Below are 10,832 nucleotides of genomic sequence, written 5' to 3' on the forward strand. Positions count from 1 at the left end.
GTTTATCACCAATATTTCATGTCAGCATTATTCACAAGAGTTAGTTAAAAGATGGAAGAAGGGCCGGGGTTGTGGCTCAGTGGTAGAGCACTTGCCTAGCACATGTGAGGCACCACTGGGTTCCATCCCAGGCAGCACATAAAAAATAAATAAATAAATAAATGAACAAATAAAATAAAGGTATTGTGCCCATTCACTACTAAAAAAATAAAAATAAAAATAAAGGGTGGGAGAAAACAAAAGTGTCCACTGATAGGTGAATGAATAAAAAAATGTGGTCCGTCAACACAATGAAGGAAGGGAGGTTTAGCTTAAGGGTGTAGCTTAGTAGTAAAGCACTTGTCTAGCATGTCAAAGTTCCTGGGTTCAATCCCCAGAACTGCCAAAAAAAAAGGAAATTATCACACATGTTACAAAACGGCTGAACATAGAGATTTCTGCTCAGTGAAATAAGCCAGAGACACAAAAGGCAAAAGGACAAATATTGTGTGATTCCACTTATAGAGGAACCTAGAGTGGTCACATTAATAGAAACGGACAGTGGAATGGTGGCTCCAGGGATTCGGAGAGGGAATCCAGGAATTGATGTTTAATAGGGACAGAATTTCAGTTTGGAAAGATGAAAACCTTCTGGAGATGATGGCAAATGCACAGCACGTGACTGTACTTAACAATACTGGCCTGTCTTCTTTAAAATGATGAATGTGGCAAATTTATGTTTTTGTTTGATGATGTTGGGCTCCATCTCAAGTTCTCATGCGTGTAGGCAAGCACTCTACCACGGAACAGCATCCCCAGCCCAAGATTATACGTATTTTTACCACAATTTAAAAACTAGGGCTAGGGATGTGGCTCAAGCGCTAGCACGCTTGCCTGGCATGCGTGCGGACCCGGGTTCGATCCTCAGCACCACATACAAAGATGTTGTGTCGGCCGAAAAACTAAAAAAAATAAATAAATATTAAAAAATAAATAAATAAATAAAATAAAAACTAGAAAAAGTATAAATAGCCAGGTGTGGTGGTGCATGCCGGGGGCTGAGGCAGGAGTATGGCAAGTTCAAGGTCAGCCTGGGCAATTTAGCAAGACCCTCTATCAAAATGAGAAGTAAAGAGTACTGGGGAGGAGCTGAGGTTGTGGCTCCAGGTAGAGCGCTCACCTAGCCTGGGTGAGGCCCTGGGTTTGATTCTTGATACCGCATATAAATAAATAAAATAAAGGTCCATTGACAAAAAAACAAACAAACAAACAAACTATATATATATATATATATATATATATATATATATATATATATATATATTTTTTTTTTTTTTTTTTTTTTTTTTTTAAAGGATTGGGGATGCAGCCCAATGGCGGGGGGGCCTCGGGGGTTTAATCCTTGGTTAAAAAAAAAAAAAAAAAAGCCCTCCCTTCCCCGAGGGCCCTACACAGGGTCCCTGGCCACCCTTTGCACCAGCAATGGCTCTGGGTGGCCCCCGAACTCGGCTTGGCAGCCCCTTCCCAGTCTGGGGCGCGGAGTTCTCCCGGGTCTCTTCCAGAAGCCGGGTCCCCAGGCAGGTAGAATTCTCCTTTCTAATTCCATACATTTTTCTCCTGTTATTGCTCTGTTATTATCATTCCCTCTGCCGGGCCGCGAGGGCGCGCGGCTGGCCCATCCCTAATTTAGAGACTGAAGGAGCCCCGCGATCCCTCTGCTTAGAATGCGACCCCTCCGCCTTCCGCACCCAGACACCGCGCAGTCGCAAGGGCTCCCTCCGCCTGCAGAACCCGAGCCCAAGCGGCTGGGGAGCTGCGCGCCAGCCTTGACCTTGGAGCAGAGGGAGAGGCTGTTGCAATTATGAAGCCACGTTTTTCTGCTTCATTTCCAGCACTTAAAAATCTTTTTTTTTTTTAAACAATGCTTGATTCGATCTCCAGCATCGCAAAAACATAAAGGAAATTTAATTTAATTAAAGAATAAAAATAAATTAAAAATGCCTGAAAGCAAGAGCTATGTGCAGGGGGAGAAGGATAAAGGCTAAAATCATAATAAGCTTCCCTTTTGTTGTGTGGGCTGCTGGAATGCGTAAATTTTTTATAAAGAAACGTTTTGACGCAAGCCTGTAATCCCAGAGGCTCCGAAATCTGAGACAGGAGGATGACAAGTTCAAAGCCAGGCTCAGTAATTTAGCGAGGCACTAAGCAATTTAATGAGACCCTGTCTCAAAATAAAAAGTAAAAAGGGCTGGGGATGTGGCTCAGTGGTTAAGCACAGCTAGGTTCAATCATTTGTATAAAAATAAAAAGCCTATTTGGATATTTCCAGGGACAAATTGCAAGGTTTAAGCCAGGCACAGTGGTGCACACCTGTAATCTTAGCCTCTTGGGAGGCTGAAGCAGGAGGATCAGAAGTTTGAGGCCAACCCCCCACAACCTGTCTCAAAATAAATAAAAAGGGCTGTGGATCTAGCTCAACAGTAGAGCACCCCAGGGCTCAATCCCCAGTACCTGAAAAAAAAAATCTTTTGAAGCCTTAGACTTCAGGGACTTGCACCCTATTGCCCTGTTCTGCCCAATTGTGTCCCTAAATCTATACTTGGTCCTATGACTGACTTACTCCTCCACATCTTCAGTTATGAACTGAATACTGTGCCCCTAAACCCAGAGATTGAAGCCATAACACACAGTATGTACCACTGGTGTGTACCCTGTGCACCAAGACAGCTTTCAAGTAATAGGCTATGCTAACTTTAAAAGAAAAATATCAGAGTCGCTTGGAGAGGTTTATTGAAGCTGTGCAGCTTTCCCACAATCCAATAGGCTTCTGGTGTATAGGCTGCATGATGTCTCTCCAGCCACAAGTCCCCATCACCAAGCCAGGACAGGTGAACAAGGTTCATTCTGCAATGTCACTCGCCATTGAGCTGCAGCTGAAGGTGGGCCCTGCTGCTGGGTACGGTCAGGCTCTCTGGAAAGTCTGTTTACACACTTGACCTTCACAGAACATTTCCTGATACAGGGAGGAAAGGAAGAAGAGAAGTAGTTGGCATATAGTCTGTTTTGATGCTCAACGCTCTGACATCAAATAAGCAGGGTTCTTTCCTCCTGACACCAAATGTGTGGTGTCTTTCCAACTCTCTGACATCACCTGAGTGTTCAACAGTCCAGTTCAGTTCTGATGCTAACTCCCACAGTCAGCACAGACCCCACAGGTGAAGGGCTCAGTCCTATCTTACGAGGGCCACCTGTGCTTCTGATTAACCAGCTTTAGGTTGGGGATTCCCATGATCCACCTCCTCTGGTTCGATAAGTCAGCGGAATGGCTCACAGAACCCAGAAGAGCACTTGTGATTATGTGTTCATGATAAAGGACACGGGAGAGATGCATAGAGCAGCATGGGTGAGGGGCTTCCCTCCCCTCTTCAGGGGTACCTCAAGATGATCTTTAAATAGCACACATGCCTATCGGTTTGGTTATTTGTGCCCAAAATGAAGGACCTGTGGACTTCTACCATTACTGCCCCCTCTTGTTGTTGAGAGACTTTGGACAAATCATTTAATCTGTCTAAATCTCCCTGTTGGTTAAAGGGTACTCAATAATTCAGCAACTTTAAGGGACCTTAGAAAATCTAATTAACATTTATAAAGCTATTTGAGAGTTCCTTGAAAGTTGCCTAGAAAGTCTTTATAAATATTAATAATAGTAAAGTCACCAAAACTGATCACTCCGATGTGGAGCTTGAAACTTAGTAAGTTTAATATTTTGAATTCAACTGAGAAAGCTTAATATGTTGAATTCATATTCTGTGGAGTGTTTGATTTAAAAGGACAAAATGATCTTGCCTATGACCACTAGATGTATTCAATATGTATTTCCATTCAATGGGAAAACGATTTAAAGACCTGGAAAAGGTTATTATTTTATTAAATAAAAAGGCAGAATATTCTGATAGAGAAGGAAGGTAGTTTGAAAATTCAAAAAACAGTTGATTTGGGAGAGTAGGATTACTGGTCAAGGCGTCCTGCTTAACATTTCTTTTAATATTGCATCACTTCATTAAAACTAAGGGCAAAATATGTCAGGTACCAGGTGGAGCTTGTCTCCTTCGATCCAGTGGGTCCAACCTCTGTTCTTCTTCTCCCCATTCTGTACACAAGTGAGTCTGTCATGATCCCAGGTAACCAAGCTCTATGTGAGGAAGGAAAGAAAATGTTGGTTTGTTCCAGCAGGATCCTCAAATATTACTAAGTAGACTCGTGTGCCAAGTTAACCTTGCAAAATCAAGAGTCTATGTTATCCCTTTAATTTTTACCTGATTTGTTTTTTGGGGGTGTGCTGCTGGAGATCAAACCCAGGCCCTCTACCACTGAGCTATGCTCCCAGCCACTTACCTTGCATTTTCTGTTATCCAGTCCTTTGTTATCTTCATCAAATTCTTCTCCGACTTTGAATTTAACGAGGTAGTTCCTTAGGCTACTGTATGTGTGGATGGCAAAGGAATCCCCATTTTGTTCGATCACTTTCTGTGGCTTTAGCAATTTGGCTATCTTACGAGTGGCAAAGTCAATACCTGAAAAATATAGACATTTTAAAAAGTCTGAACATTCACTTGAGATACAAAAGCTAAGAATTTGGTAGTTGTCCCCCAAATTGTTGCATATGATTGCTCCAGTGTCTTTACAACTTCAATATCTTCTGCTGCCCAAACTGGATCTATAGAAAAAGATACCCAACGAATCTCCACCAAGAGACTCATAAAAATGGCTTGAAGGGCTTTCAGGAGGGTCATTAGTTGGGCTGGGCCTTAGGTAATACATCTGAAGCTGGGTGTGGCAGAAACAGTTCTGTGAATCTTCCCATAAACTGACAAGGGGACAGGGCTCAACCCAGCCTTAATCTCAACAACTCTGGTGTCTTCTTTTTTGGGGGAGGGGGGAGGGGTGGGTACTGGGGATTGAACTCAGGGGCACTCCACCACTGAGCCACATCCCCAGCCCTATTTTGTATTTTATTTAGAGACAGGGTCTCACTGAGTTGCTTAGCACCTCACTTTTGCTGAGGCTGGCTTTGAACTCATAATCCTCCTGTCTCAAACCTCCTGAGCCGCTGGGATTACAGGTGTGCACCACTGCACCCCTCAACTCTGGCGTCTTCTGCTCCATGTATTTATACTTCAAATTAAAACGGCAAGATGGCTGGGGTGTGGTTTGGTGGTTGCCCTTGCCTAGCACATTCAAGTTCAATCCCCAGCACAGAACTGTGTCAGGGACTGTAAGGATGGCCTTAGGCCTGAGCCTAAGCTACTCCATTTTTTAAATTCCAGTTTGAAACCTGCAGTCTCATCAGGCACGCCTAAGAAAGCCCTCCAGTGTGGCCCACAGACACAAACAAGTCACTTCTCCCCACCCTGATAAACTCAGAGAGAAGCCTCTGGCAGGCTGTCCTGGACCCATAAGAGGGAAAGGTGAAAAGATCAGGATGGGGACCACCAGACCAGAAGTTTTAACCCAGGGTAAATGATGTCACTGAGAAATCCAGTGGTAGCTGATAAGGATTGAAAGGTGGTCAAAGAACTCAAAATTTAGTATAAATAATAGAGCAAATGAATAGACATTCAGCCAGCTGTTACGGATGCATACAAGCTGGAAAACCTGATGAGGACCTGGACTGACATCCCAACTCTTCTCATCTGTCTAAACCTCTGCATGGTCCTCATCACTCTAAAACTCTACAGCCACATCTTGACCCTGGTGAGAGTCACAGCTTCTCCCTATGACTGCCTTAGGCCTGAGTGTCAGCCATCAGTGTCACCCAGGAGAAGCCTGCCTTGGTTCCTGACCTGATCACCATGGTCTGAGTGAATGTGCATCTGCTAAACTTAAAGCCTAAGGCTTGAGACTTTTTTTTAATATTTATTTTTTTTAGTTTTAGGTGGACACAATATCTTTATTTCATTTTTATGTGGTGCTGAGGATCAAACCCAGTGTCTCATGCATGCTGCTAGGTGAGCCCTCTACCACTGAGCCACAACCCCAGCCCAGGCTTGAGAGTTTTGATCTGTTACCTTGTTTTTTAAATCCTTTAAAAAAAAAATATATATATATATATATATATATATATATATATATATATATATATACACCTTTTTTTTTTTTTACAGGGCTGAGGACCGAACCCAGGGCCTTGCGCATGCTAGGCAAGCGCTCTGCCACTGAGCTAAATCCCCAACCCCGAGAGTTTTGATCTGACACTTGAACTTAACATGCAGAGGGAATGTCTGTCTTGAGCCTGTCATAATTAAGTGTGTTCGCAGTGCTTACAATTAATCTCAAATTGCAGTGCCTAGCATTAATGATTGTCATTTCTTTGATTAAAAACCTATAGAGTGAAATTGTATTGAGTGATTTGCGTGAATAAGCATTGACAAAGGCAGAAGCGCGTGAACATTCTTTGTTTCTCCCCTTCAACTGCAGATGTTGGGCCTTTTGCCCCTCGGAGACAGGGACTCAGAGGTAGAGCACATGCACAATGCCCAAGGTTCATCCTCACACCAAACAGATGAACAAAAAAAATAAACCTTTTGTGCTCATGAATGTAATTTGCATACTGAGAAGTCTTTAATAAGCTTGCCAGGAGCAGTTTCTTACACATGTGATCCCAGTGACTCAGGCAGCTGAGGCAGGAGGATCCCAAATTCAAGGTCAACCTCCAAAACTTAATGAGAATTTGACCCACAGTTAGACCCAGTGAGATGGGAGCCTAGGAGTGTTTAGAGTAGGTGACATGATCTAAGTGGCAGGAAGCCACAGTTTAGATGCCTGGTCCTCAGCAGGAACATAGCCCTGAGCTAAAGTCTCCTAGGGAGAACTAGTTCTCCCCTGTGGGGCTGGGGGGGGGGGAGGGATTAACCCTATTATGTAAAACAAAGTCCCTGGAATTTTTATTTCAGAGACTTAAATGCCTTGTTGCAGGCAGTTTGATCCCAGAGTGGATCCCACTTCCATGTGTTCACCTAAAAGATTTGATTCTGTTGGGAATGGACTGCCCTGCAAAGAGGCTAGCGGGCTCCCCACGGCCAAGTGCCTCCCACTTCCATTTCACATCTAGAAAATGTGGCCAAGACTGAGCAAGGCTCCCTTGGCAACTTATTAGCCTCATTCATTTCTGCCCACGATGAGAGTATAAATAAATGTCCTTAAGAAAATGCTTTGCTTTTTTTTTTTTTTTTTTTTTTTGATTTTTGTTTAGTATTTTGTTTTTACCTAGAACTCTGGCTTTTAGCTTGAGATGTGAATGATCCAGGTTTATTGGTTTTCAATCATGTTTAGGCATTGAGAGTGAACCTTAAAATACTTATCCTATTATTAATATGAGAAGCCAAATGCCAAATTTAAAATATCTATTACTGACTTTTCATCAACACTACTGTGTAAGTGAAACACAAAACAACTCTTATTATTTTGATTTTTTGAGATGGGAGTCTTGCTATATTTATTTATTTTTGTGGTTCTGGGGATGGAACTCAGGGTGCTATACCAACAAGCCACATCCCCAGTCCTTTTTTGTTTTTTATTTTGAGACAGGGTTTTACTAAGTTGCTGAGGCTGGCCTTGAACTTGTGATCCTTCTGCCTCAGCCTCCCAGGTAGCTGAGATTACAGGTGCATGCCTGACTTGTTTGTTGTTTCTTTTTTTTTTTAAAGAGAGAGAGAGAGAATTTTTAATATTTATTTTTTAGTTCTCGGCGGACACAACATCTTTGTTTGTATGTGGTGCTGAGGATCGAACCCGGGCCGCACGCATGCCAGGCGAACGCGCTACCGCTTGAGCCACATCCCCAGCCCTGTTTGCTGTTTCTATTGGGATCTTATCTCCCAATGTGTTTGATTAATTAACTTTATTCAATGGACACTGTATTTGAGAAGGTATTTATGGAAACAATTTAAGATCTTGCAGAATTTTTAATTACTTTAAAGAGAATTTTTTGTTTGTTTGTTAGTATGTCTTGTTTTACAGCTATATAAGAACCCTAATTATCTGGAAGCACCTTAACACAAGCTCAGATCTTGAGACTGTTCTGGACCACCAAGATGACACAAAACTAAGCTCCAGTCTGTTCAAGAAGCATTTACTTCCAGATGCTTTTTTACTCCTCTGGTGCAGCTTTTCCAAGTCCCAGCCCAAAGTAGAGCAATTACAGGGTCTCTACCCTTGACCCACTCAAGACTCCAGCTTTTGTCCCCTATCCCATGAAGCTCCCCAAATTCTGGCTTAGTCTTGCAAACACCCTGAAGGTAAGAGCCACCCTAAGTGATGGGTTCACCTCCTGTAGTCCAGTTCTCTCCCAGACTTCAGCCTGGTGATTATTATTTTGGTAGCTCTCTGATGTTCCCTAAGAAGTATATATTCTGGGGCTGGGGATGTGGTTCAAGTGGTAGTGCACTCACCTAGCATGCGTGAGGCACAGGGTTCGATTCTCAGCACCACATAAAATTTTTAAAAAATAAAGATATTGTGTCCACCTAAAACTAAAAAATAATAATAAAAAAGAAGTATATATTCTATATTTGATCTAGCTTAATTCAGCTGTCTTCAATGGGAGAGTCAGTACAAGTACATTAGTTTGCCATCTTCAGAAGCAGATGTTTTCATGAAGTCTGAATATTTCTGCTTATGTTGGCATTAGAATATACACAAGCAGGAACATTAGGTTTTGCAGTATTTACATTCTACTAGTTGTCCCATTGACAACTTGATAAATCAAAGAGCAGTGTGCTTCTTATGCTCATGAATGTAATCATCTAGGATGAAACAGCCCTACTTTACCTAATAAGAAGACCACAGTCGCATCTGGCCTCCACCACTTATTCACCCAGGAGAAAACAAGTGAACTGTAGAGTCCATTCTGTACACATGGAAGGTAGTGTTTGCCAAACAAATAACAGGGTGTGCCTAATCATTTCCTTCCTAGCTTACTGGGAATTGGCAATAGGTTTTAATGCTGGATTTCAGCTTTGTATAAAATGCTAAGAGATCTGTGGTTGTACTTTACACATATTTAAGACTATCAGATCTGGCTGGGCACAAATCTGTAACCGGAGCTACTCAGGCAGCTGAGGCAGGAGGATGGCAAGTTCAAAGCCAGCCTCAGCAACTAAGGGAGACCCTGTCTCAAAATTAAAAAATAAAAAGAGCGCCTCTAAATTCAATCCCTGTACACCCTCCCCCCAAAAAAACATCTAAAAAAAAAAAAAGTGCCACAGACATCTGGAGATGTAACTAGGTGGTAGAGCGCTTGCTTACCACGCTGGAGGCCCTAGGTTCAACCCCAGTACGGGGTTGGGGTGGATGGCACAGAACGGTGTCATGTAGGCAAAAGGCTTGGCACATAGTAGGTGCTGAAATCCGCCAAATCTGAAAAATGACACTAAGGACAGGACAGACAGAATCAGTGCCCAAGGGCGGCGCTCTACCAAGATGGCAGGAAACAAATTCACATGGCCCTTGGGGAAGCGAGGTCACCGATCAGAAGCCCCACCGGGCCCTCTCCACACCCTTGCGGGAGACCGAGTTCCCTTTCCAGCGGCTCATCCCTCTCCCCGCACCTGCAAACCAGGTGGTCCCCTTGAAGCTGATCTGCAATTGCCCAGCGCCTGGCACCCGCCCTGCAGACACCGCCGACCGACTCTGTCCTGGGGCGGGAGTCGCGCCCCTGGACAGCACGGTGGGCGGCAAGTGGCCTCCCAACGCTCGGGGTTCCTTTCGCGGCGGGAGCCCTCGAGGGAGGGGAAGTCAGAAGCTGTCGGAGTTCCCACGCGGCCCCGGACCTGCGGGCCCCCAGCACCTGCCCGACCGCCGCGTCCTCGGGGCCATCCCGGCGCTGAACAGGGCTGGGGGCGAGATAGCGGGGCTGGGGCTACGTACCGGGACCTCGCCTTTCCCGCCAGGACCTCGTCCAGCCTCTGGCGTCCGCAGGGAGGAGAGAGACCCACACCGGGCTCAGAGGGACCCTGGGGCCGGCGGACTAGGGCCCCGAGAGAACAGGCGGGAAGACGGGTAGCGGGACAGGGGGTCAGGGGAAAGGACGGATGGACCGACAGAAGGACGCGGGGATGGACGGACGGGGGATGGAAGGTCGGGCGACAGACAGGACCGGCCCGGCCGCCTTCGCCCTGAGCTCAAGACCGGTGGTCAGAGCCCCCTCCGGCGTCCCCTTCGTGGCGCGGGCCCCTCCCGTCCTACCTAGGGCCAGCATGTAGCCCTCGAAGTTGTCGCTGCTGAGCAGGTTCCAGGTGCCACTCAGGTCAGCCGGCATGGTCGGTGGTCAGCGGCCAATACCTGCCGGCGGCTGGCTGCACCGCCAGTACTTTCCAAATGGGGCGGGGGGCGGGGCCGAGAGGACATCAGCGTGGGAGGAGCTGGACCGCCCGCAGCGCCGAGCTCCCAGAGGGACCCCTCTGGCTGCCCGCTTCTTTAGCCAGGGCGCTAGCCACTGCCCCCGCCCTTGGCAACTCGGGCTCCCTTGGGGCCCCTCTCCCTTACCTCTAAACACAGGCGAAACCCAGACCATGTTCCCTACCGCCCCCCTTTTTTGTCCCTCTGCCTACATGTTAATGACCAAGAATGGTCTTCAAACTCATGACATTAAATACTGTATCAACTGCAAATACCAATATACCCACAAACCCTGTGAACAGGGATCTCAATAAACAGGGGCTGATTTTTCTTTCCAACCAGTCGTGAAATGAGCGCTTGCTGGGGATGGCCTCGCAGCTCCACAAAGCAGCAGCACCTCTGATTGCCGAGGCCCTTAGTGCCTGTTACCTCTCTGTCGTGAGTTGGCTGCTGGG

At 45.5% G+C, this 10,832-nt stretch overlaps 1 protein-coding gene across 1 annotated transcript; it reads right to left on the reverse strand.

Annotated features, from left to right (window-relative positions):
• Nucleotides 1-2,752: 2,752 nt before the first annotated feature.
• Rbp7 (retinol binding protein 7) lies at nucleotides 2,753-10,358 on the reverse strand. The gene is made up of 4 exons (XM_046424889.2): nucleotides 10,225-10,358; nucleotides 4,375-4,553; nucleotides 4,070-4,171; nucleotides 2,753-2,992 (listed from the first exon to the last, which is right to left on the reverse strand). Exons 1-4 carry the CDS (start codon nucleotides 10,295-10,297, stop codon nucleotides 2,942-2,944), a joined length of 405 nt encoding a protein of 134 aa, XP_046280845.1. The 5' UTR covers nucleotides 10,298-10,358; the 3' UTR covers nucleotides 2,753-2,941.
• Between the last annotated feature and the right edge of the window lie 474 nt (nucleotides 10,359-10,832).

This window comes from Marmota monax, unplaced genomic scaffold (genome assembly GCF_021218885.2).
Source record: "Marmota monax isolate L192 unplaced genomic scaffold, Marmota_monax_Labrador192_F-V1.1 WCK01_AAM20220418_F8-fsc00080, whole genome shotgun sequence".
Taxonomy (NCBI): domain Eukaryota; kingdom Metazoa; phylum Chordata; class Mammalia; order Rodentia; family Sciuridae; genus Marmota; species Marmota monax.

Excerpts from the sequence above, each read along its gene's own strand:
- Rbp7 (XM_046424889.2), bottom strand. The coding sequence starts at position 10,297 with ATGCCGGCTGACCTGAGTGGCACCTGGAACCTGCTCAGCAGCGACAAC. Across the intron at positions 4,554-10,224 it reads GGGCTACATGCTGGCCCTAG|GTATTGACTTTGCCACTCGT; the intron begins GTAGGACGGGAG and ends TATATTTTTCAG. Across the intron at positions 4,172-4,374 it reads TGGATAACAGAAAATGCAAG|AGCTTGGTTACCTGGGATCA; the intron begins GTAAGTGGCTGG and ends TTCCTCACATAG.